This window comes from Chlamydotis macqueenii, chromosome 3, assembly GCF_036417535.1.
Source record: "Chlamydotis macqueenii isolate bChlMac1 chromosome 3, bChlMac1.mat, whole genome shotgun sequence".
Taxonomy (NCBI): domain Eukaryota; kingdom Metazoa; phylum Chordata; class Aves; order Otidiformes; family Otididae; genus Chlamydotis; species Chlamydotis macqueenii.
This window is the reverse complement of record NC_141558.1, coordinates 105949335-105977184: the sequence shown is the minus strand read 5'-3', so window position 1 is coordinate 105977184 and position 27850 is coordinate 105949335. Positions and strand designations below refer to the sequence as shown.

The 27850-nt window shown below is 37.3% G+C and overlaps 1 protein-coding gene across 1 annotated transcript in view; it reads right to left on the bottom strand.

Annotated features, from left to right (window-relative positions):
* The window catches only part of ADGB (androglobin), a 125186-nt gene that overhangs the window by 11863 nt on the left and 85473 nt on the right, over window positions 1-27850 (bottom strand). Inside the window, exons 25-31 of the mRNA XM_086744625.1 lie at window positions 25677-25770; window positions 22918-23052; window positions 22568-22721; window positions 13766-13953; window positions 12096-12280; window positions 5314-5513; window positions 4017-4128 (exon numbers count right to left, since the gene is read on the bottom strand). Coding sequence (XP_086600751.1) covers window positions 4017-4128; window positions 5314-5513; window positions 12096-12280; window positions 13766-13953; window positions 22568-22721; window positions 22918-23052; window positions 25677-25770 — 1068 coding nt within the window. The remainder of the gene's footprint in view (window positions 1-4016; window positions 4129-5313; window positions 5514-12095; window positions 12281-13765; window positions 13954-22567; window positions 22722-22917; window positions 23053-25676; window positions 25771-27850) is intronic.

Sequence of the window (27850 nt, the reverse complement as noted above, 5' to 3'; positions counted from 1 at the left end):
TTGCTTTTTCTGTCTGTGACTGGACTCTCAGGAGGATTCTCAACAGACAACAATGTCAAAAATCTTTCCAAAGTTGGGCTCATCCAGACACAGAAGTTGCAGTAAAAATACACCAGGACAGAAGCGAACCACCAATATGGCTGCAGTAATGGGGTTAGAGCATGGCTTAGAGGTCTACAGGTCTTTAAACTCTAGCACCGTCATCTGTCCTCAGTGGCCTATTTTATCACTGAAAACCAGGCAAGTGATTAATCACTACAGACAGGCAAAGAGGGAAAGAGATAAAGAGAGGGAGAACTGAACATCTTGTTCATCATCTCATGAAATCCTGCCCTTGGCATGAGCCAGCAAGTTCTCCTGTGGGAACAGAAAACCTGTGGGAGAAACTTTCCCAGCTCTGGAGGAGAAAAAAAGGAATATTACAAAGGATACTACTTGTCCTGCCTTTTCAAATCTACCTCTACTGCCTGTGCTGGGTGCCCTATCTCCCCCTGCTCTATCCCTCCCAGGTGGATAGAGGGTCTTCTCTCATCAACGCCCAATACTCTTGAGTTAACTTGAGGCAATATATAAAATACATGCTGCAGTCAGCATTCAGTGCACGCTGATGATTCAGCTCTGGGTTGTGACAGTTGCACAATAAAACTTCTGATCTTACCACAAGAAAAGTAAACCAGATAACCCGAAAAGGCAACACCTGAAAATCATAGAGACAAAATGAATCTTAAAATAAGTTTGTGCACACAGTCAAGCAACTTAAAATGATATTAGCAGTTGCAAGACTGCCTGCTAAGATCCAGACCTTACTTCTTTTTACTAATTTTCCATTGAAGCCTTGTCCCGTTAAGAGTTCCCAATGGAAGGGGAAAAAAAAAAAAAAAGAGAGAGAAAAGAATGAAGACTATAAATAATAAACTATCTGGCACTTTCTAATTTCTGTGTACTTTTGTTTTCCTGGTTAATGCCTTTTTAATGTTTTGTTTGTGCAATGTACTCTTTAATAAAACATTTAATGAGATTGCATATATAATAAATATGACTAAATGTTAGTCATGAAATAGCGTCTGCTAACACAGTTCTTTTTACTAATATTGCCAAACTGCAGTATTAAGGATTTTGAAGAAAGAAAATAACAAACATCAACAAATACAAAATACAAAGTTATCATAGCATCTGTATGTCAGAGAAATTACTTTCTTCAAAAATGTTCTTAATAAATATTTATAATATGAGTGAATATTGATATTGTAATATCACAGGTCTTCATTTAAAGGGAGACTAGTTTAAAAGGCTTTAGTAAATGCTAATACAAAGCTGAAATATGCTTGTACCATGAGAAATTTGCTTTAATACAAAACTAACTCCAGATGGCACTGTTGTCTTACGTGAAAAAGTGATACCTGAAATGGTGAAAATTTGTAAATTTTCTAAGTTTGTAAAATTTGTAAGTTTTCCACCTTTCTTAAAAAGTCACATAGTGAGAGGCTGCCTTTTTGGTAACACATCAACATTGCTATTATATGAATTGCATGTTTGGCAATTGGTGCTGGCAGCTTTAAATGGTAATGCTCAGTTTTCAAGTTGCTTGAAGACTAGTTCACAATCAGAAAAGGATTCAAAGATTAAATATTGTTTTTTCCACAATACATACTTATAGTAAGCACTCCAGATAAATATTGCTGTTAATAGAGATACATAAAATAAATGCTAAGTAGTAAATACAGTAAGTGTAGGTGTTTAAACTTGATGATATATGTTGTTTTGAAACTCTGTTGGTGGCCTGGGCAATCTGTTGGTATCCTTGTATAAAGAGAAACACCCAGTTCATGAGTTGTGAAAAGGATTTGGGTTACTTTGAAAGGCACCAATTACGAGAGGACACAGAAATCACAACATTTAAAAAGAATTCTAGAAGGAAAGTGCTTGTTATCACTGTGGCTTGACTGCAAATAAGCCAAAGCATCAGCTAACATGGAAAGGGGAAGCTATGAACTGGAATGCTGCTGCCTTGAACAAAACATGGGAATACTCACAGCATTGACAAACTTCAGTAACAACGACTGAGAACTAGTGAAGAAACTTGGAGATTAAGTGACCTCTCTTGACCTGCAGTTTTACAGACCATGGTGACAGCTATATGAAAGGATAAAACACCAGTCATGCTACTGGTTTAACTGCTACACAGTTTAACTGCTACTGGTGTGTAAGTGCAAGCTTTTACTATGTAGCCAACTCAGAAAGATCAGGCAATGTAATAGGGTGTCTGTTGTTAGAAGTAGTCTAACTTTTTGTTCAAGGGAAAATGAGAAGAATACATGGAGTCATACAGGAAGAAAAAATGATTTTGTGAAGAACGCAACGAACTAAAAGCAGGTGAAATCACCACAAAAAAAAAAAAAAAGCTATATGCCAGTCTGTAAGGCTACATGACTTACCTCCTCAAATATTACTAAAAATAACTAGGAACTATAGTAAATCAACAAAATATATCTTTGTAAAGTTCTGTAATGCTAGCTGAAAAAAACATAGCAAAAATCTCAAATGTTGTACTCATCTTAAAAGCAAGAAATGAAATAATATATGTCAGCAATTACTGCTGATGAATCTGACTTCAGTCCAGGGTAATAGAAATTAAAAAAAAAATACGATCAGGCATTTAAAAATTAATATGTAACCAGTGTAAGAAGTGAGAAATACCACTAATAAATAAAGATCAAATCTTCCTAAGAAAATTTAAGGGTATTAGCAAGTGTATATATATGAGGAAGGATAATGCAAATAATTTCTCCTTACCTTATATTTTAAAAATTGAGTTATAAAACTTTAAGATTAATGATATGGGAAATCTACTGAATGATGGAAAACAGTATTTTAGGTTCTGTAGGAATCTAGGGGTGAGAGCACAGGGGAGTCAGCTGCGTGCATGCGTATGTGTGTGATGGTCTGCGCCAGCAGCTGGAGTACTGCTGCAGCCTCAGGAGCTCATATGGGATCCAGGGACAGCTACTGGGCAGACTAAGTACAGCTGCTGGAAGGATCCACATTATATATATTTACACAGACACGTACAGAGTGCTCTGACTGTCTGTCTGTGATATGTGTGGCTGGCTATGTATGTATGTGTGTACGTAGTGCGTGTATGTGTTCTGTGCGCATGTGCCTGCTGGGACTGCATCTTCAGCCTCACTAACAGTTGGACCTGGGGACATGACACAGCACCAGCATCGCCTCTCTCAGGCTGTTGGAGCCAGCATCATAAATTTTCCTCTAACATAATTAAAATCTAAATAGTTCTGTGTCAGCCCTAGTTGTAAAAGGATAAGCAAATATGATATATTTATCTAACTTCTAGGATACTGACTAGTATTCTAAGCACTTTTCATATGTGGGGTTTTTGTTTTGGTTTATTTTTCTATCTCTTAACAAGAAATACGAAGAGAATCTGGAAAAATACTTCTGTAATTTCTCTGTCCCCTTCCTGGCTTGAATACACAGCCTGCCCTTGGGCCATTTCCTAGTCTTGCCTCCTGCCTAAATTCTTCTCCTAGCAGTACATATCCCAAACCACGCCTTTTTAGTCCCTCTTGTCAGTGCATTTTCTTAAATTATCAGCTGGCATGTTTCTCTGGTTTCAGTAGAAATGCCTATGTTTGGATATACTTTGTCAGGGCACTGTGCCTTTATATTACATTTCATCGATCTCTCTGACTGTAGAAGCAGTCATACTTCTACAACTGTTCTAGATCCCTACCTAAAGTTGAGTCTTAACAAGCTCAGGTGAGTTTTGCAGAGTATTCTTTGATTTTTTATATAATTTGTGAACAGAAGGTATAGAAGCATGCAATCAAACTTCATTTCTATGAACCACAGAACAAAGAGCTTTGTTGCATAATTATTTCACTCAAGCAATGAATAAAAGAAAAAGTAGTCATGTGGTCTTGGCTTGTAGCAATATAACATTTTTTAAAATCAGTAACGTAATGCATTTGACTAAATACATACTTAGACTGACCTACCTTTGATTTCATTTTTCTCCTTTTCTTTCAGTTCCTGAACAAACAGAGACTCACTCTCAGTAAGCGGCCAACTATTATACAGCACCAACACTTGTATGATATACTTGTGAGACTGTGAAAGAAAATGCAATATTTTAACATGCTGAAGACATAACAACGATAGTAAATATTCAAAAGTCCTGTAGGTTAGTAAACCACAAACTATTGAACTCACCAAATAAAATAATTAATTTACAAGCTTGCACATTACAGTATTCACAAGAAGCTTAAAATATTAGTGCTAATTCCACAAATTTTCTTTTAATTCCTGTGAAAATAAACAATTACTCATGTTTATCAAGTGAAACTAAACTGGGTTATACAATAAGGAACTACATTCCTTTAAGAGTTCCATGTAACTTTCCTATGTATGCCACATGCTAAAACAAAGACTTTTATCTTTGATTTTAAGATCTACTACAGGCTTTGAGCCCTAATACTAGCACTCAATAATGTCTTAATTTGAGGTAGAGGTGACAGGGTCCATGGGTTATTTTAAATACGGTCTACACTGAACAGGAAATGATTCTCTTTCCAAATTTTAAAGCCAGTTCTGAGTCAAAGGAACAAGCCTGGAATTTATTTCTCAATAATATTTTTTTTTTCTCCCCTTGGAATACTTTGTTGCAATTGAACTCAATTATCAGGAAAAATTACAGTAGAGAAACACTTGGAGATAGAGAAACAAGAACTGCTTTAGAAAATAAATATTATTTTTCTAAGATAGATGAATAATACTAGGTGAAGTCAAGAAAAATCCATGTTTTTGACATTCCTCCCTGCAAAGCTTGGCTTAAGTAGCAGCTATTGTGTGTGTGTTACTAAAGCTTTCAGCTGCCTGGAAATAGGTGTTTTTCTATTAAAACTATTAATGATGGCCTTCTCTTATATCATATTTCAAAGAAAACTCACATTGAAGCATCAGTTTAACTTCATTACTGGTAGTTTTTGGCCCTTAGCTGAAAGTTATACTATACTTGAATTGGATTTGGCAAATGAAGAACATTTAAAGCTTGAATATATCACCTTGATTTGAAAACAAGAATGACCCATTGTTATTTGGTTATTCATATATGTACATTATCCTTCTCCATAGCCTCATTCAGAAGCTATCAACAATCTTAATTTTGGATTCCTTTTTCTTGCCTCAGGATATCAGATCTCCACATATACCAAAAGAATTATCAATACCCCTTCATTGTTTGTTTGGTTGGTTTTTTTTTTCCAAATCTCAAGGTAAAGATTTTGAATCTCTTACTTGTTGTGGATTTCCATCATTATTTTGAGTGTTTTTCAAGAGGAAAGATTCATCTTCTAGTATAGGAGGACATTCTCGTACAAGTCCTGCCTTTAAAGAAGTTTTGGTGTCCTTTGAAGATGAAATATGACCTTTTTTTTTGGATCCTCCAGTTTCTGTTTCCTTCTTTGTACTACTTTGAATAATCTGGGTTTTGCTTGCTGCAAGATGATAAAAAACATCAGTGTTAATTTCTAGAAATTCTATGGTTTATTAGTATGAGATAAACAGATGCCCCCAGAAACTATGAGAAAGAAGAATTACCATAGTCAATTTTCTTATGCTGTGTTGTGCTTACAAGTTTCCAGTAGAAATTATGCTTATTCCAAATACTATCCTGATTTCATTCTGTGTGCAAATCACAAATCTCTTCAAAGTAAATAATGAGAAATTTGAAAGATTGTATATATAACTGTTGTTACTGTTTATGAAGCTTGCATCCCCCCCCCCCCCGCCAAACCCCAGACTTTTTTCCCACACTGACCACCACAGCACCACACTATATATTACACAATACAAATAGCCTTGTGCCCTGTAAGATGAGGTCCCTGTGTAGCTCACCTAATTTAATAAATCGTGTACAACTGTGGAAGGAGGGGAGAGGTGCATTGGCCACAGTTCTGGCAACTCCTACACAAAGTCTCTTATGTAAGCCTGACACAAAGATCATAGCTGACTGAAGTTTAGAAAAAGTCAGTCTGGAAAGGAGCTACAGAACTGTTTGCGGTCCATCATTTATGAAGTTGTGTCATTGTCTCCTAAGGAAGGTATTAATGTGGAAAAACTGAAACCAAAAATGTGCTGCAACAGAAGTATTAATCCAGAAAACATAAACTTCTGTCCATTTCTAGTGCTGCTGAAATCGATGATATTGTCTTGCCTGAAGGTCTACAGAGAAAGGAAAGAGAATTCTAAAAGGGAACATCTCATAGAAAATTGAATGAGGGCAAAAATAACACCTCTGGGGAAGCAACTTCACCCGTGTTACAGTAACAATAGCTGGACCAACAACTGAGAAAGAGATATCTTTTTGAGTTCACTGAGGACAGAAGTCTTTCCTCTTCCCAAGGTTTCTTGTAGAAGCAAAGAATGGTACTGTATCATCGCAACACTTCAAAAGAAAAATGCACTGACTTTCACCTGTGTTGACAAAATATCCAGGGAAGTTCACAGGAGCTGACAGGACTGTTAGACCAGATTCAGCAAATTTTACAGGTGTTGTGTCAGGGTATAAATGCCAAATAAAACGTTAAATGTGGCACTAGAAACTCAAAGGGAGCCAGGGAATACTGTTTCTGATGGAAGTCAAATGCCACGGAACACCTGCTATCGCATCTTTCCTCTGCATAAGGCAGTGCTTCCTTTTTCCTAAGAAAATCAGCAGAAATCAGGAAATAAAAACAAGACCTTGCAGAGATGCTTTCTTCAAGATATTTCAAACTCCTTATCACAAGCTATGAGTTGCTCTTCTGCATGACATCCAGAATCTTTAGCACCTGAGCTATCCCTCTTGCTATCCTTATGGTAAGGTCTGTGAGAGAAACTCAGAAGACAACACTTGGTTCCTTCTAACCCATTTTTGAGAGAGATACAACTCTGTCGGTGTTGTTTTGTAAAAGATATGCCTAAGCAAGCATGTATCTCTGGAATAGTTTCTCACTCAAGTAGAGCCTGCTGAGCTTTCCAGGTATTGGTTAGCTTCCCATTCTGTGAAGATGAGAGAAGATATAACTCATAGTGGTTAGATTATCAAGTCTTTCATCAGAGGGAACCATAATCATGAGGCTTTCACTCAATAGAAGTGCATTTGGATGATGAAGAAACATTATCCAGAGACCAGTCTTGCATGTTCTCTTACATCTGTATGAAAACCTGATGCAAAGAAACAACTTGGATTCCAATGGAAGAATAACTCTACATACAGATATTTTCCAATTGGGTAACTTGCCTTTAGGGTACCACTTGCAATATTTGTATGAAACTTTCTAGTCAGGAAGGAGCTTCAATGCCTGCCTGAGCACTGTTATCAAGGGGCAGTGCAAATAATTTACAAAAATATAGCTTTAAAGCAGGGAGGCCAACTAAATGTACTCCTTGCAGTTAACAGAGAGGTGGGTTCCTCTCCAGGAGGTCTGATTTCTGAGCTTTAGGAACTGTGCACTTCCCTCTGAAGTAGGGATAGAAGCCTACCTCTACCTATCAAGGTAGTGGGTTTCAAGGGAGGTTGTATTCTCTAGGCTATAATTAGCCTCACTATCCTCCTCTTATTTCTCTCCTAAACTTGAAGAATTCTATAATGGTTTGCCCAGAGGATGATCCTGCCATGAAGGTAACTCAGCTCAGAATAGTGGAATCCTCCATAAGCCTTATTTTGCCCTTGCTGGAAAGGTGACTTGGAAAAGTTCCCAAAAATGAACACACAACCAAATACTAGTTCTAGCAATGGTCACCAGATGGTGCTGTGACACCAAATTGCTTTTCTTCCTGCATACATGAATATTCAATCTTGGTTTTCCAAAGCAAAGCTCTGCATAGAAGGAGCTCGTACCCACCTTGTCCAGATTCAAACAAATATCTGAATGAGATTTTGATGCTTTAAAACTGGATTGTATCAGACTCCTACTATGGAAAATAAAAGGATTATGAGCGCTCGCTTGTCCATCTGTCCTACAGGACTGCTGTGCTTTTATCAACAAAAACTGTGCTTGCAACATGCCAATATGTAACTCCTTTATCGGCAAGCGATTGTTCAAGGTCCAAGTCATCTGCTACATCTCAGAAGAGGCAAATATATTCAAAATCAATTGACTGAATGTTGGTTTTGAGCTATATAAGACATTTATAAAACAGCTGTGACTGGAGATGAATTAACAGATTGTGGGTGGGAAAGGGGGATAACATCTTATTGGTGATGCTTGCACAATAATTTCATTTAAGAATACTTCTGTCAACACAGCAAACAATTCGATGAGAGGCAAAACATGCATGATATTGAATAGGACTCAAATGTGAGGGTTGTGTCTTGCTTAACCAACAAGGTTGGAGCTGACAGTCTAGCAGTGGTTTCTGATTAGTAATTTTCTTATCACAGCACATAAGAATAAGAGATAAAAGCCTAATGTGTGATTTCTGAGCATCTTCTCGTGTATGTCTCCTGCTAGACTAGCAAAGACAAAATATTCCCCTTAGTTATTCTGCCCCATCCTCTCCCTTCCAGCATCTTTTAGAACACGTTTCTCTGCTCTTTCACCTGATTGTGCCTTTTAACTTATTTCAGTCTTCAAATTATGATCTTTGCCAACAAGCCAGTTTCCTGAAATAAAGTTTCTTCTTCACTTTACTGAGGGTAACTTGGCAAATTATTTCAAGTATTTGTGATGCTTACTCTAATCTGAGCTGTCTTATAGCTCTCCTGCTTCTATTTCCATCAGTCTACTATTAAGTTTACTAATCCACTCCCACATTCCAAAACCAGTAACCAAAAATAGCTACTGATTATCTTGGCAATTCAGTCACAGAATCATGACAGCTTCTCCATGACTTCTTTTAAAACCACAACATTTTCAACTGATGAATTACACTTTAAGAGCATGGTCTCCATAGTATATAATTTTACATTTCTGGTAATAACAAGGTGCACTTGAGATGGAAATCAAAATGTTTCATAAACATGATTAAATTAGTTCTTTTTCCCACTCAGCACTGGAAATTCAGAGAAAACATCTTTCCAAAGAATCATGTTAGAAAACTACACAGTTCAAAATAGTAGAGGTGAGCACTGAAATATGAAGCTATTTTGGGCTTTAGCAAAGCAATAAACTGGTATTTGAATAATTTGTCTTTGCCTTAGCTTCTGACTATGCTCAAACAGGCATAAATTGATTGATTTACAGAATATTTATTATATTAAAGTCTTCATAAAAGGACTGAACACTTTGATATCTTACAACATTCATGTATAGTGGTATCCATGGAGAGCACAGTAGCTGACTTGTTTCCTTATAAAAAGCTGCTTTATTTAAGCAAACTTGTAATGCTTAGGCAGAATACACGTTTTCAAAATGAAAGCCATAGATATAATGAAAAATTCAAAATAGTACACGATCTTACAAACAAATAAATTGCTTGATTAAGAAGTGAAGTGTACAGGTAACAGCGAAACAAATGGAGATTATGAAAGAAGTTAAGACAGCATGGCAGCAGCATCCAAAATCTATTACGTAGAAGTAGTGTAGCAGAAACAGGTAGAAGGTTCTTCATTTTTGTTAAAAATGACCTACAGGGACAACTGTTGAAAATATGCCTAAGAATTATGTCCTTCATTAAGTTCTATTTATTGCTTCTAAACAGTAAAATTGAACAGAACTTCAAAATAAATGTCAATCAGCTGGCAGGGTGTACTTTCAGATGACAAAATTTTCATTACAGTTTTTTTTTAGCTTCTATAGTAGCCCAGCCCTAATGTTACCAAACAATAAATAAGCCAGTAAGAGACAGCTGATGTTGTCTGACTGTAACTCTTGAATACAGCATTTGGCAGAGCTCTAACTTCTGAAAGCCTGGAAGTGAAGCTGTAAATGAATACCCATTCAGTTGGACAGCACATCCAAGGAAACTGGATTATTTGTCTCATTAAGGTCTCATTAAGGGGGAAAAAAAAAAAAATCCCATAAGCCTTAACTACTAACTGATATCACAGAATCACAGGAGGCTGAGTGGTCCTGGCAGAGCCTGGAAGACACCTCTGGAGGTCATTTAGTTCAACCCCATTGCTAAAAGCAGGGTCAGCTAGGGCAGGTTGCTCATGGCCATGTCCAGCTGGGTTTTGGTTATCTCCACGGATGAAAACTGCAAAACCTCTCTGGGCAACCTGTTCCAGTGTTTGACATACTGAGAGTAAAAATGAAACAAAACAAAAAACAAAACCAAACAACCCTCCCCCCTCCAAATCACCTTTTAAAATGCTTAAATTGTATTTTCTAGATTTCAGTTTGTTCCCATTGCCTCTTGTCTTGTGGCACTAGGTGCCACTAAAAGAGTTTGGTTTCATTTTCTTTACCTCCCTGTCCCTTTATTTATATGCTGCCAGGCTGGATCACACAGTAGATTCAGAGTGGTAGTTTGCTGGTCTACAGAGAGCTAGTTTTTACTGGTGCCAGCTGAATTTTTGTTAGGTACAATCAGTAGTTTCAAAGTACTTTGAGAAAATACATGAATTTTAGCATACTTATTAAAGATGACCTTTGAACACACACTGGTTCTCACCTTTAACAAGACCTGAGCTGACAAGATTGCAATGTAATGAATGGCAATAAATGTTTTAAAAAATAAAAGAAAAAAAAAGAGAAAAAATTTGGAGCAAATAATCTTCTCAGATTCAGTCACTCATACAAAAAATGAGTGAGATGTTTGCTGTAACTTTCAAATAAATTTATCTCAAAAGAAATTTTGTTTGAATTAAAGTATTCCCATAAAGGATAACTTTTTCGCAGTATTTCAGTTTCTATCCTAAAGAACTGACAACAGCATAATGGGCTTTTATGTAAGTCTGGGGCAAGTAGCTGTTCCTTCAGTGTCTTCTATTTCCATGAATATCATTGTGAAGCTGTAGCAGAGGTAGAATCAAAAATTGAGAGTTTTTCTTAAGGATAAATACTATATAGTTTATTTAAGAGTCTTCTGCCTTATACTCTGGGCTCATATGATTGATGAGGAGTCAATAAAAAGTGCACTTGCTAAAAGGAGTGATGCTCAGGATGGTGCATTTAAACCACGAGGCTCAGCATAATCTGTGAATTATCTACCATGTCCCATGCTCTAGGTATCAGTTTCCTAACAGTGAAATTTTTTTTAACATTAAAATCAAACAAATAAAGGCAAGATCTTGTAAATAAAACATATTTCAATTCTCAATGACAAGTATATGCATAAAATTTTCAGGACTGAGATGCTACTTCAATTATCTGCACAACTCCACTCAGTTACTGTGGTGAGTTGACCTTGGCTAGACATCAGGTGCGCACGAAGCCACTCTATCACTCCCCTCCTCAGCAGGACCACAAGGGAGAAAATAAGATGGCAAAAAACTTGTGGCTTAAGATAAAGGCAGTTTAATAAAGCAAAAGCAAAGGCTGTGTGCATAAGCAAAGGAAAACAAAAGATTTATTCTCCACTTCCCATCAGCAGGCAATGTCCAGCCACTTTCTGGGAAGCAGGGCTTCAGTATGCTCACATGGTATGGAATATGCCTTTCGTCAGTTTGGGTCAGCTGTCCTGGCTGTGTCCCTTCCCAAGACCTTGCCCACTTCCAGCCTATTGGTGAGGGGGGAATGCTGAGGAGACAGCCTTGATGCTGTGTGGGCACTGCTCAGCAGTAGCCAAAACACTGGTGTGTTATCAACACCTTTCTAGCTACCTATACAAAGCACAGCACTCTGAGGGCTGCTGTGGGGAAAATTAACTCCATCTCAGCCAGACCCAATACAGTTACAAAACAAGCTAAAAGGCAGAGGAATAAAATAAGGCTGGAGACCTTATTTCACTCAATCCTTTTGGTACCTTTCCCCATTGCTGAGGACTAAGGACTCCTGTTCATTGCTCATCATTTCACTTAATCATAAAGCAATTATGGAAAACATGGAAAAAGCAGGGGAAAAAAAAAGTATTTTCAGTGATTACCTAAAGTTACTGTATATCCCTCAATGAAAAAAAAACCCCTATCAAATACAGAATACAATACTCACAGTGAGAACTCAGAAGCGTTTCATTACTCAGGAAATTAAAAGCAGGGATGACTGCATGGCCCTTTCCAGTGACACTCACAATTTCTTCCTCGTTATCTAGGACTTGTAGTTTGATGATCACGTCTGATTTAGAGGTTTGTACCTGCACTGTAGCAATATGTGACGCTGCAACTTTTACTGAATACCTAAAGAGCAAGAAAAAAAATTATAGCAATATAACCCAACTATACTCCATCATTTGTTTTCTGCAAGTACCTAAACATTGTGCTGACCTGGAAGCAAACACTTAAAATTGAGTTTGTAGTCAATTGTTTTCCTTCAATCTGAGGGGCTAAGCTTCCTGTAGTGAAGTTTAGCGCAGTCAACTCATGATCAAAGTAAGTGCTGCTGTAAAAAAAAAAAAGAGTGGTCTTGCCATTTCTTCTTTTCACTGCCTTAGCAAATGTCCAGATACACACTTGCACTCCTACTGTACTAGTATTTATTAAAAAACATGGTTAGCCAGATGAGGGAACTGTTTCAATTAAAAAGTAATTGAGCAAAAGGGAAAAAAAAGAAATATTTGCTTTCAAAAGGGTAGAGCTAACTCATTTGATAGCAGCTGCTACTCCAGTCAACTTAAAAGACTGTAGAATTAAAAGATTGTAGAATTAGAGTTTTAGGATTAAATTTCAGTAATATTTTGTTGTGATACATAACTGTATACATTACTTGCTTTTTGTCCATAAAGTCAAATTGTTAGATTAATCTCAGCAAGCAAAAAAGCACCACCACCATCCTGAATTCAGCACACGTGGAGTAAAAAATATACAAGTATTTTAAAATTAAAAAATTTAAAAACTTTTGACATCAGAAGGTAAAAAAAAAAAACAACAAAAAAAACCTCATAAAGGAAGAGAGTTTGATATTGATACAAATTATCAGGAATCAAGGCAAAATGTTGCAAAATTAACCTTCAAAATATACACATGTAATGAAGTGTAAGCACGGAATCTGTTTTAGTGCAGCATGTAGTCCTTTAGTGTAAAAACTTAAGCATAGTATATAGTCAGGGTCAATTTTGAACTCAAAGTAAGCAAGAAAAAACTTATTTTAATACACTTTAATAAATATTAGAAGTATTAATAAAAATTAAATCATTGCATTTTAACTAAATTTATTGTCCTAAAAGAATCTGCATGCTAAAATAAAATGTATATAAATTTTTCTGTCTATTTTGGTTTCCACCCTTGCAAGATGGAAATTGGTCTGATACATCAGAAGATAAATTGTATTTCTGGATTTTATTTAAACCTTTATCTGAATAGCTGAAAAATATATCAAAATTTTTATCTTCTCCGCACCTCCAAAAGTATTATGGCATTTCAGTAATTCACTTATGGATAAGATTTCAAGATTGAGCCTACAGAAATGGAAAATACTGCTATTAGGATTTTGAAGTTACAGTCTGTATACTTCATACCTGTTCTTCGTTAAGCAGTGCCAACATTTCAGAAAATAACACTTTCATAAATGAAATGTTAAATTTGGTATTGAAAATCGACAGTCCATAAAATTCAGATATTAGCTTTAATATTTTCCCCTTCTAAGAAAGAGGAAAGAATATACTTTTCTGTCAGAGATGGTCCACATAAAAAGCAAAATTTAATCATTCTTCTCTCAATACTTACCTGAACATTACATGCTTGTCATTGGGTATGTAATAGTCTTTAATTTCTTTAGTAGAAAAGACATTATTTACAGCCTCACGAGAGAGGAATGGGAGTGGACTATGAGAACCGATGAGGCGGAGCCTCCATTTTCCAGCTTCCACAGGGAGGTCACCAGTACGTGCTTCCGCCATAAATGTGTATCCTTTCTGAAAGAAGAAAACAAGTCATTTTTACTTGGAAATAACACTACTCAACATGCACTTTATGACTTCATACAAGACACTTTTTGTCCACGTTACACTTACTAATATAGTAAGATGTTCTTCATAAGGAAGAATCTTGCAGTTCTATTATAGTCTAACTTCTGAAGCATCTCTTATTACAGGAATTTGTATTTGACAAACAGTTACATAGCAAGTCAAATCCAATCTCATCTAACTTCAAAGGTGGCCTTACTTTTAGGAGCAGGTACAATCAAACTCCTGAGGTCACTTTCTAACCAAATTATTGCATTACTGTAAGTTTTTTAATAAAGTCTAATTTAAAAAAAACATTAATGAGTTCCTAGTCTTTTACTTAAGCATGTTCAGTACTCTATTCTGAAAAGTCTTCTTATAAGTATAGTTCATAAAAATATATTTATTCAATGTATTTTATTGCTTTGTATATATCATACTACTATGGAAATAGCTTCCTGTTAAAACACTTCTATATATCTCTGGGCTCTGTAATATTACCATTCTTCATTCTTTTTCTTGTGAAACCAGTAGTATCAAAGTCTTTTAATTTGGTACAAAATTTTTTTTTTTTTGTCTTTATTCCTTACCGAAACTATATGTGGTGGTGGTGATAGTAGTACCAGCAGATATATTGAAGAAAGAGCGTAAGCCAAGAACCTTCACTCCAAGCTCTGAGGCAGCCATATTAAACCTATACTCTACTATTGCTGGGAAACATCTGGCCTGTATGCCAGATGTAAGAAAGATATGTATTGGAAAGTGTTAATGTATTTGAAAATTGTGCAACAATTTTGAGATTATAGATACTTTTGACTGCAAAGGTGACCATAGCTAAAGATAAGGAAACTAATACTCTGGCAATTCATGTATTAGCAAAAGCTAGCGGTCTTCACACATATGAAAGCAAAATTAGATAAAGATAAAATGTAAACATGAAAATAACTATTTACTGATTAACCAGAGACTTAAAAATGTCCCGTCATGCTGTAGGCAGTGTGAATGTATGGATGAATGCAGTTTGCTGCATGGAAATTCAGAGATCAGATTAATTCTGTCTTCAAATCTGAATTAATATTGTCCCTACTTTTAATAATGTCATTGCAAGTATAGCATTAAATGTCAGGATATGAATCTTATTTTTATGGAGATTTTGATTTAAGAAAAAATATTTCTAGCGTTAGAAAAATCAAAATAAAAAATGCAACACAATTAATAAGTCTGATGCAGATTTTTCTGCTCTTTATGAACCCTGAGAAAAGGAATACAGGTTTATACATGTTATAATTTAAAGGGTTTCAAAGTTTGATTTTATTTTGTATTTGAAAAAAAAGAAGGCAATATGAATGTGATTACTTGAAAGGCAGAGACAGGAAAAAGCAATATTTTGAGTGCAATGGCCAATTGCAATGTAACAGGGGAACTCAGGATTAAGTCCCTTCTTCAAATTATCCAAAGTAGCCTTACCAACTTGCTATTTCAAACATTAAAATATTATGCTCCACTCAAGAAATAGTCCAGATGAAAATTCTCTGAAATATTTTCTTTCTTGGCAGTCTTCTGCTAAATTTCAGTTAAAAGAAATCAGTATTTACCAGTAAAAAACCTTTGTTGAAAAATTCTTATAAATAGGGTTGTGATTTCCGATAATGCAGGGTTGTGACTTCAGGACTACTGAATATTTAGAATGAAAGTAAAAGAAATTATTCATGATTTTAATTTGTGCAATTGTAACTGTAAGGTACTTTACACCCTACACACTACAAGGTAATAGCAACCACTCAAAGCTATGATTCAGGAGAACTCACTCACTTAAATATCTGTTTAGGTATATAGTTGAAGTCCCCTCTGTTCTTAACAAGTACATTTGGAAATTGAGAGGGATTTAGCCAGATATTCAAGTGCTTTCTGACAGCGTGGTGCACATGAGAAAAATACTTTCTATTATATACCTGTTTATAAAGATAAAGGTTCTACAATCTTAATGTTCACTATAAATATGCAGCGAATTTAGAGTTAAGATTAAAAAACTGTTTGAGTGGGCACTTTCTGAATACTATAAGCAATCAGAAAGTGCAACAACTGAATTTTGCGGCTGGTAAGAGCACAGAGTAATCATCAGTCACTACTGAGAAATGAGCAAATAGATCTAGACAACCCCATCAGATTTACATATCTTCCTTAAAAACTTTTGAGAGGTTTCATTACCTACTTAGATATCATTACAACTCACTATCTCTAGAATCAGAAAGAGCTGTTTTCTAATATACCACCTAAACAAACTTTTTGTTAACGTTAAGATAATTTCCTTATTCCTTCTATGATCAGTCAAGACAAATAACTAGTCAGTGTCCTTGCTCAAATAGACTTCTATTTTCTAGACTAAATTTGTTGTTAGTAATGATTTCTTAACCTCTTATCTTCATTGGTCAGCTGAAGCTTAAGGAATGCTTATCTCCATCATTTTCTACAATCTGTTCAAAAGACTTGTGAATAATAAAGAGAGTAGAATTAAAAGAAAAAAAAAAAAAACAAAACCAACTGTATTCAGCAGTAGAAAAGCTCAGTAGAAGAAAATTTAACGCCAAAACCATCCAAATAATGCAAAGCAAGTAGCTATCTTCTATCTAGATTATAGTGTCTGTAGAAGGATGACAGACATTACTGCTAGTGTGCAGATTTTATCCTTATTGTCAATCACTCTGAAATGAACTTTAATGTGTTCCAGGAGTGTCTCTGAAGCGCAATAACAATATCCGTTGATGGGACTTCTTTTTAGGTGTGGTGTAAATTGCTGATTCATAGCTTTAAAGCAGAACAACAAACTGGTAGGTTAATTTTTTTTTTTTTTTTTTTAAAAAAAAAAAGGACTCTTGTTCTGTAATAATATTGACATTTAGGAATTCAGGCATACCATATAATTTCTTGCTTGATGTATTACATCACTGACTATTTTTTACAAAACACTGTTAAAAAGAAAGGTAACAGATTACAATTATACCACTGTATTCTGTGTTTCATAATAATTGCATAATGTCTTGTCAAAACATGAACAGAGCTTTGAATAGCTTTTGCAGGTCCACTGAAACATTAAAAAACCATTTACAAAGAAAACAAGCTAAATTGTATGGCATAAGGTTATATTCTTACTGAGAAACTTAGTAGCAGAGATTAAGAAATGTAATAAGTAGAAAAATATAGCATACCTGCACAATACTCTGAAAGCAAAATAACTCTTTATTGGTATTAACCACATTTAATATTATAAAATGTAAGTCATGTTTAGAGACTAATAACAAAAATATCTGCTTTAAGTGGGGTGTTCTTCAATCGAGAAGGACAAGAATAAAATAAAAAGGGTCACTTTCATTAGTTAATGACAGGATCACTGAGGATGACATGCTGTACCCATGAAAAAAATTATTATGGAATATACCAGGTGGGGTGGCACATAGCAAAACAAGCATTTCCAATTTTAAAACCACTGTACTGCAAAAGTGCTGGCAAGATCTTATTTGCAATACTGTGTACAATTCTGGACATCTTTATTCAAGAAAGATATGTTAAATGGGAGTAGATCTGAGAAAGAATTAGTAAAATCAGGGACATGGAAAACCTGCCTTACAAGAGAGAACTAGACAGTTGCATCCTGCTATGGCAGGACAAATGCTGAGATGAGATCTGAAATAAATCTGAAGTTGTGATTGTTCTTTCCATAGCCCAACACTTTCCTAAAAAGCAGTAAGCAGTGTTCACCACTGAGATTTCTTTTTGCATACAGCCACTCGCCACTGTCAGTTTCCAAAATGAATTTTCCTGTCCAGTGGAATACACACTCGATCTCTGAGGATCCCAAATTAGTTTTAAGAGCTTGAAGAGCTTGTCTGCAACCCTTCTTTTTTAAGCATATTCCTCCAGCAGTAGCAGTCCTTATCCACCACAAGCAGCTAATATTCTCTATAAACACTAGATAATGCAAGTTCTTTCTAGTGAAAAAACGAAGTATGATGAAATTGGAAATAACAAAAGAAAGAAAAGAAAACTTCTGCTAGTGTTAAACTGTAACTGACATCAATTCCTTGTTATTGGCAGATGAGACTGAACAGGCTAAAACGTAAACCTGTCTTCACTAAAAGGTCAACTGTGAACATGTCGCTCTCTACATCAGCAACCGGCTGGAGTGTGTGGAGCTCCGCCTGGGGATGGAGGAGGAGCTGACAGAGAGCTTATGGGTCAATATTAGAGGATGGGGACGGACAGGGGACGTCACAGTAGGGGTCTGTTACAGGCCGCCTGGCCAGGAGGATAGAGCAGACGAAGTGCTCTATAGGCAGATAGGAGCAGCCTCACGGTCACAGGCCCTGGTCCTCATGGGGGACTTCAACCACCCTGACATCTGTTGGAGAGACAACACGGCAGGGCACAGGCAGTCCAGGAGGCTCCTGGAATGCGTGGATGACAACTTCCTCCTGCAGGTGATAGAGGAACCAACAAGGAGGGGTGCCATGCTGGACCTTGTGCTCACCAACAGGGAGGGACTGGTCGGGGATGTGAAACTAAAGGACAGCCTTGGCTGCAGCGACCATGACATGGTGGAGTTCAAGATCCACGGGGCAGCAAGGAAAATACACAGCAAGCTCTCTGCCCTAGACTTCAGGAAGGCGGACTTCGGCCTCTTCAGGGACCTGATGGGCCAAGTGCCATGGGAGGTGGCCCTGGAGGGAAGAGGGGCCCAGGAGGGAAGAGGGGCCCAGGAAAGTTGGTCCATATTCAAGGAGCACCTCCTCCAAGCTCAGCAGAAGTACATCCCAATGAAAAACAAGTCGGGCAAAAAGGCCAGGAGGCCGGCGTGGAAGAGTAAGGAGCTCCTGGACCAACTGAAAGTGAAAAAGGAAGCCTATAGAGGGTGGAAGTGGGGACAGGTAGCCTGGGAGGACTACAAAGAGGCTGCGCGAGTGGCCAGGGATAAGGTAAGGAAGGCCAAAGCCCTGGCAGAACTGAATCTGGCCAGGGATATAAAATGTAACAGGAAGAGCTTTTATAGGTACGTAGGGGACAAAAGAAAGTCCAGGGAAAATGTAGGCCCCCTCCAGAAGGGAACTGGTGTCCTGGTTACCCAGGACATGGAGAAGGCTGAGGTTCTCAATGACTTTTTTGCCTCAGTCTTCACCGACAAGAGTTCCTGTCCCACCACCCAAGCTGTAGAAGGTGCAAGCAGGGACTGCGAGAATTACGAACTGCCCATTATACTCAAAGAGCAGGTTTGGGATCATCTAAGGAACCTGAAGGTGCACAAGTCCTTGGGTCCTGATGAGATCCATCCGTGGGTCCTGAGGGAACTGGCGGATGAAGTTGCCACGCCACTGGCTATCGTATTTGAGAAGTCGTGGCGGTCTGGTGAGGTCCCCGATGACTGGAAGAGAGGGAACATAACCCCCATTTTTAAAAAGGGGAATAAGGAAGACCCAGGTAACTAGAGGCCGGTCAGCCTCACCTCTGTGCCTGGCAAGGTCATGGAGCAGATTCTCCTGGAAACCATGCTAAGGCACATGGAGAGCAAGGAGGTGGTTGGTGACAGCCAACATGGCTTCACCGAGGGCAGATCATGCCTGACCAATTTGGTGGCCTTCTATGACGGGGTGACGGCATCGGTGGACAAGGGACGAGCAACTGACATCATCTACCTGGACTTGTGCAAAGCTTTTGACACTGTCCCGCACAACATCCTTCTCTCTAAACTGGAGAGACATGGGTTTGATGGACGGACCACTCGGTGGATAAGGAGTTGGCTGGATGGCCGCACTCAGAGAGTGGTGGTCAACGGCTCAATGTCCATGTGGAGACCAGTCACGAGTGGCGTCCCTCAGGGGTCTGTGCTGGGCCCGGCCCTGTTCAACATCTTTGTCGGCGACATGGACAGTGGGATAAAGTGCATCCTCAGCAAGTTCACCGATGACACCAAGTTGTGTGGTGCCATCAACACGCTGGAAGGGAGGGATGCCATGCAGAGGGACCTTGACAGGCTGGAGAGGTGGGCCCGTGCCAACCTCATGAAGTTCAACCAGGCCAAGTGCAAGGTCCTGCACCTGGGTCATGGCAATCCCAGGCACAAATACAGGCTGGGCAGGGAATGGATTGAGAGCAGCCCTGAGGAGAAAGACCTGGGAGTGTTGGTAGACGAGAAGCTTAACATGAGCAGGCAATGCACCCTTGCAGCCCAGAAGGCCAACCGCATCCTGGGCTGCATCAAGAGAAGCGTGGCCAGCAGGTCGAGGGAGGTGATTCTGCCCCTCTACTCTGCCCTGGTGAGACCCCACCTGGAGTACTGTGTCCAGTTCTGGAGCCCCCAGCACAAGAAGGACATGGACCAGTTGGAGAAGGTCCAGAGGAGGGCCACGAAGATGATAAAAGGGCTGGAGCACCTCTCTTATGAGGACAGGCTGAGAGAGTTGGGGCTGTTCAGCCTGCAGAAGAGGAGGCTCCGGGGAGACCTTATAGCGATCTTCCAGTACCTCAAGGGGGCCTACAAGAAAGATGGGGAAAGGCTGTTTAGTAGGGCCTGTTGCGATAGGACGAGAGGTAATGGTTTTAAAATAGAGGGGGGTAGATTTAGATTGGAAATTAGGAAAAAATTTTTTACAATGCGAGTTATAGAACACTGGAACAGGTTGCCCAGAAAGGTGGTGGAGGCCCCATCTCTGGAAACGTTCAAGGCCAGGCTGGATGAGGCTCTGAACAACCTGATCTAGTCAGGGATGTCCCTGCTCCTTGCAGGGGGGTTGGACTAGATGACCTTTGAAGGTCCCTTCCAACCCTAACCATTCTATGATTCTATGATTCTATGATAAAAGTTAATATTAGGGAAATATTAAAGAGATAAGAGGCAGGCTAGAATAGGAAACGTAGCAGTAAATGATTACATAAATAAATTAAGGGTTTTGGATTAGTTAGATCTGACGAACTTCTGAAGTGTCTGAAGATTAAATAACAAGTTAAAACAATCACAAAATTTTGAAATTATTTTGATAACTGGAGCACAGGTAAGGTAATGGAAGACTATGGAACTGCAATGTTGTATTTTTTTTTTTAGATGGACAAAGAGGTCTAGAAAATTATTAGTCAGCATAACTCCAATGGCTGAAAACATAATGAAATAACTAATAAAATGAACTCACTGCAACCCCCTCAATATAACAAAAAGACTGCAAAACCAAATCCTATCATAGAATCATAGAATGGTTAGGGTTGGAAGGGACCTTCAAAGGTCATTTAGTCCAGCCCGAATATCAAACCAATCTAGCTTCTTTCTATAGGAAAGCACTCTGTGGGAATGAACTTGACACTGTCGCTTTCATCATTCTTCTCAAACTAAGGAAATGCTGTCATAATGAAGAAACTAGGGTGGCTGTTGGACAATCACATCCAGAAAGCACGTAGTCATGGCTCCTTTTGGAAGAGCAGGATGCAATCAGTGAGATTTCAAAGATCTAACCTGAACCTGATTCCGTTCAGTATTTTTATTAGTCATGTGGATGGTGGAATGGAGAACATACATATTTAATTACCCGATACCACAAACTAAGAAGGATTGTAACTTTAGAGGAAGAGAAAATAAGAATTCAAGATTATTTTGAACTAGGGAAATTGCCTGAAAAAACAGCATTTAAAACAGTAGTGAAATACATTATATTTAGTCAAGAATAATAAATTACAGGATTCAGTTCTTCAGAAAAGCATGTAGGGTTACAGAAGCACGTGAGTTAATAATGCTGTTGCAAAATAGGGCAAACATCACAGTTAAGATACGTAAGCAGAAGAAAAGCCCACAAGACATGTAAACTAAATGTTCCTTACTCGTATTTGTACGGTCACAAGTTAATCCTTGATGCAAAGTTTGCTGTGCTCAGTGTTGAGCATGATAAACAAGAGAAAAAAAACAACAGAAATTGGAAAGAGTCCAGAGGAGAGTAATCAAGAATGTAGAACATGTAACTTGCAAGGAAAGACTGAGCAAACTATCTTCTTTAGCCTAAAGGTAAAAAGGCAGAGGAGGGAAAGCTGTGATAATTATTTAACAATATAGTTATTTTTTCAGTAGCAATTTACACTAATGCTTCTGAGGTAACATACAGACTTTGAGAAGGAGGATATCTAAAGCTGTATTTGGCATCAATGCTGAAATTATCATTACCACCTGAAGATGCATGTTAATTTAATTATTGTAAGCATGACTTATAAAGGGCAATTCAAACCTCATTCTTAGTTTAGCCCCTGACTCTTGAAGGTTGTTCTGTCAGATGGCCAGCATCAGCAGCAAGCATGTTGCCTCTGAGTAGCACAGTACAGGGAAGTTGGATAATGCTCCTCCTTTTAGCAATAGTAAAAAATACCAAAGAAAAACGAAGGCTATTCCTTCACTGTAAAAAGTTTAGCACAGAAGCAAATCAGTGATAGTCTCTGTTCAAACTTGCTAATAAATAAGGGCACACTTCTAAGTAGAACATTATGACAGGCAATTATTACTATTTGAGCAATTGCTACTATTTTTAAAATTATACTTTTCACAATGACTCTTTGTATTTACCTTATTTTTGAGATAAACATGAGGTGCCACTTTGAAAATGGCATGTGGCATTTCCTCCAGTGTGTCATTATCAACAACATGAAGTCTACACGAAGGGATGGTGGTATACACCTTTGACACTATAAGCATGTCTTCTGGAAGCAGAAATATTTCTCTAAAAAATAATTCAAATTATATTAAAATTATTTTCACAAATAAAATTATTTGAGTAACACAAACTGAAAGTATACATTAGACTTCAAGGGAAGTAGATTCATGTAAAATTATGTTTTTAAAGCAGGTTACTGAAAAACCACAGTGTTTCAGTACTACTTCCCCATCAGAGTTACACAGAGCTGTATGAAACTCACCTAAAAACCACAAACCACGTATTTGGTGGCTGATCAGCATATGTTACAGCATAGTCAGCGAAGGACATCTTACACCATTCATCTTTATAACATGGAAATTTTTCAATTGACTTACAGTTTCTTTTAAACATTTCTCTGTGAAGCAGAAAACAAAACAAACATTTCAATCTAATCAAGAGGGCACACATATCTTGACTTTAACTTACGCTAATCATGAAGATTCATGCTAACTTATGACTTCAACTTATGCTAATCATTAGCATTCATGCATTGTGCATGAATGTAAAACCATGGTATAAAATGTGATACTAATGTTTCTCTAGTAGCTGTTAACTCTCACAAATAATAAATCAGGTAGGGATCAGCTCTTTTAGAGCTAATGGCCCATAATGGCAAATACTTATATACAAATATTTCTCCTTCAAATAGCCAAAAATGTTACGGCTTCTACAAAACTTTACTTAAAAAAAATATTAGTTAACATAACTTCCATTTCTTTATATTAAGCTGCCATCTTAAAGCTGTGGCATCATTAGGAGATTAAAAAAAAAACCCTAGAACAAGAAAGGCAAAACCAAATAAATTTAAAATGGGATGAAAGATATTCCTTTCACACAGGAAGGAACCTAAAACTGTAAATTCAGATGTTATCTCTAAATCAAATAAGCTTGTAGTTCTGTGAAGTTCTGTGAAACTAGAGCTAACCTCACTGGCACCTAACTGACACCATGAATTTTTATCTTATGCATTATCAAAAAGTAATGTTCCTCTGGACAAAGCAATGTGAAGACCAGCATAAAAATTCACTGTTACGTGAACAGCTGAGCAGAGTGAAGGACAGAAGAAAGAAAACAGGTCTCACTCAATCTTTTGCTTTCCTCCAGTGATTTTCTCTGGAGATTATGAGTGAAAATATGCCTACATAGAGGTGAAGGAAAGGATATCCCTCTCCCTGCCACTCCCTCTGTCTTGCACTGTTCTTTAACTACCTGCTTTCTGCAGTAAGCAAGCAATATGTCTTTTTTTTGCTGTCTTTTAATTGCTCTAATTCATAGTTTGGTTTATATGGTTTATGTAAAGGGGGTAGTCTAAGGAAACCTCAGAATATCTATTTTTGGTGATTCTTGTCTTTTTTTTTCTGTGTCAAATGTGAAAATGTTCAAGTTGTTCAACTGCAAGTTTTATCCACAAAATTCGGACAATGCTACTCTGATGTTCTGTTATTCCTATACAGTATTCAGAATTACAGAAACAATCTCCACATTCGTGTTTTTAGCAATGTTAATACTTGCCCTTGAAATTTAATTAAGGTGAGCACAAAGTGGATGCAAATATTGCCAAAAGTAATCTGAAGCACAACAGTCTGAAATCTTAGTCCATGAAGCTTTGCAAAGGTTCCTTCCACCACTGATAAACAGCACACACAGACAGAAAAAGCCCTCAGAAACCTGAAATTTTTAATTCATTGAGAATTATAGTAGGGACAAGCATAGAAGAGCTTACATGGGACGTGTAATGAGAAACAGGTGGCAACTCCAGGATAAACAGAGAGGTTTCAGGGAGGGCATTTTCAACTGGTGTTTGTGTTGTAAAATGGTACTGCTTCTGGCCTTCAGTAAGTCTGGGGTTAGAGAACTTTCAAAATTCCTACATGTTACTTTATTGGCCAAGGTGCTAGCTTATCATATTAAATGCAAGTTTGCCAGCTGTTAAAAAAAAATTAAACAAAATCACATTAGCATGATTTTAACACTCAAATGCATCCCCTGGGACAATGCCTAAGAATCAGTTCCGTCAGTTTTAGAAGTCTCAAGGTAGACTAAAAACTGCATCTGATCTTTGCTGATTTAGAGAAGTTGCAAACCTAAAACTGAGGTCTAACATTTGGAACAAGGCTGTGGTTGCAAAGTCCTGATCCCATAAACATACATTTTACAGAATTAGAAACACTAAAAAGTGAAATAAAATTATACTCTATACGAGTGTTTCTCAATCCTCACTCCTTATAAACAGCAATTTTATACCCACAGACAGTAATTATTGCCAGTTTTTATGTCTCAGCCCTGGCAGAATGGATCTATTGCCAAATCAGTTGTGTGAACACTTGCAGAGAGATTTTTGAAGGACTTAATGAGAATTTGTGATCCCCAAAGAGTGTCATGCTTGCAAATAACTTAAGGAACACTGTTGACATTAGAGTAGCTATCTTTGCAAAAGTTGTAAATAAATACCAGGGAAAACATTTACCTAGAAATACATCTACTTTCCCTCAAGCAAGTGCTACAAACAAATCCTCTGATGATGTAAACTGTGGTACAATTAAATTGTGTAGCTATCTTCTTTCTAATGTCAACCAGGATTCCTTAACAGATAGCATGAATCAAAATGCTTCTTTAAATCAACTGGTTAGCTGTTTCACTAAGGAATTAGTATCAGATTTATACTCATGAAACAGCCTACAGGATATTAAAAAACTGAATACAGGAGAAAGGTAATATTGAATTGAATACAGGAGAAAGGGCTCAAGCTGTAGGAAAAAACCTGTAACACATACACCTAAAAATTAGATTTGCTATAGTTTTACTCATGTAGGGTACAGAGAATAAAGCATAGCACTAAAAGAATCTCATTCCTTCTAACAGAGTTTTGTAATTTTAAAACTAGTCATGCTCTTACCACATTTCTTTTGTGAACCAGCAATTTATGGCAATTCTATGGTACTGGCTGCAATAAAATAGTTTAATTTATTACATAATTACCTTAATAGCATTACAGCACACTGTTCAAAATCTAACTCAATTGCAGTCCACAAATTTTGCAAGGTTCCTTTGACATCAGCATTTTCTTTGGTACCTGGAAATAATAAAATAAGTTAGAAAATATAATATCTAACTTTTGTATTGTTCTAAATATACACCTGCCAAATACTTATGAAATATGCCACTCACATAAATAAATTGTCTTATGAATCACTAGTTTTTATTTGGAATTTTACCTAAGTCTCACTGAGCTGAAAACTAATTTCTCCTTTGACAGAGGAAATTCCCTTCATGATCACCTTTGTACTTTTCAGCACTCCTGCAACTGCAAAAAATGATGTGATCAGTATTTTCTCTGACTTACAGTTTTTTCACTGTAACATGTTGTAGAGATATGAGGTGATCTCTGTCCTAGGAGAAAACACTGTTTAGCTCCCAGCAGCTTTTATTTGCAGACACTATGAAGGGGTAGGTATAAGCCTAGGCAATCTGTGTAGCTGTAAAGAAATACCTGGGCAGCTCCAGCAGGTATTTAATCTCATCCATGACTGATACCTCTTAGATGACAGGATGTGTTGTCAACTCAAGGTGTCTACTTTCATCCACAGAGTACAGATGAAGACTAGACAACTATTTTAGATCTGTTGTCTAACTTGTCAAGATTAATGTTAGGTGAACTCCTTCTTTATTGCATAAGCAATTAGTGACAGAAATGGAGAGGGAAAACAGAAAAAAAAAGAAAAACAGAAAAAAAAACCCCAAAAATCCACCCCAAAAAAAAACAATGGAGGGGGAGTAATAACACTTTACTGTTGTGACAAATAAGAGAGAAAAAAATTATAGATCATGACATAGAGGAGAAGAAGAATAGTATGACTGAAAAAAAAAAAAAAAAAAAGAAAAACCCACAGTAAAGCACAGCAATGAAAATAACAGAATGAAAAGTAACAGAGCATTGATAAATCAGATATTAAGACACTATAGACAATGAAAGAAAAGAGTTAGGTTAGAATTATATAATATTTTGGGTTGGAAGACACCTTTAAAGGTCATCTAATCCAACCCCCTCGCACATAGTGCTCAAATGACAAAAATCTAAAATCTAAACTTCAAAAGAACAGCTTCTGGGCTCTAGGCTTTGTAGGAATTAATAATACTAGTGAAAGTTTACAGAAATTCCTAATTTACATAGCACTTCATAAACAAAAATAGAAGGGCACTAGACTACTTAGTAGGAAAACTTAAGCAAATGGGGCTACAGGGGACAGTGTGGGAGAGAGGCAAGGACCAGATTTAGTGATGAGATGAAGTTCCAAAAAGTATCTTGAAGACATCATCAGGTGCAGGTAAATATATAGGCAAAAGAACCCCAGCAATGACTGTAATTTAAGAAGGATCTTCCAGAAGAATTGGGATGACTTACTAAAGAGGGAATGTATATCTAACAATGGAGCAGTTTTCTTTGTCATGATCCTCGGACATTCATATACTGTGAGTCTAGAAAGAATCATTGTGACCTAACTCTCTGTGTAACAGTCTTATTAACAAATTAATTGCTATTTCTTCATATATAAATGACTAATCTTTTTTTTTTAAATTGATGAGGATCTGTTTGATTTTAAAGTTTCCAGCAGTACAACACAAATCTTGGTTTATTCCAATAAATACCTTATCTTTTTGAAAATAAATGCCACTTTTTCTAGTTTGAATGTGTCTGGATTCAACAGACAATCTTTGAATCTCAGATTAAAGATCTTCTTGTTAACACTTTGGATCTCAGACTAAAGACCTTGCTGCTGTCAATTTCCATTTCTAATATAAGTCCATACAGATCATAGTGAACTAATTTTTAATCTTTCCTTTCTTAGAATCATAGAATCATAGAATGGTTAGGGTTGGAAGGGACCTTCAAAGGTCATCTAGTCCAACCGCCCCGCAAGAAGCAGGGACATCCCCGACTAGATCAGGTTGCTCAGAGCCTCATCCAGCCTGGCCTTGAACGTTTCCAGGGATGGGGCTTCCACCACCTCTCTGGGCAACCTGTTCCAGTGTTCTACAACTCGCATTGTAAAAAATTTTTTCCTAATTTCCAATCTAAATCTACCCCCCTCTATTTTAAAACCATTACTCCTTGTCCTATCACAACAAGCCCTACTAAACAGCCTCTCCCCATC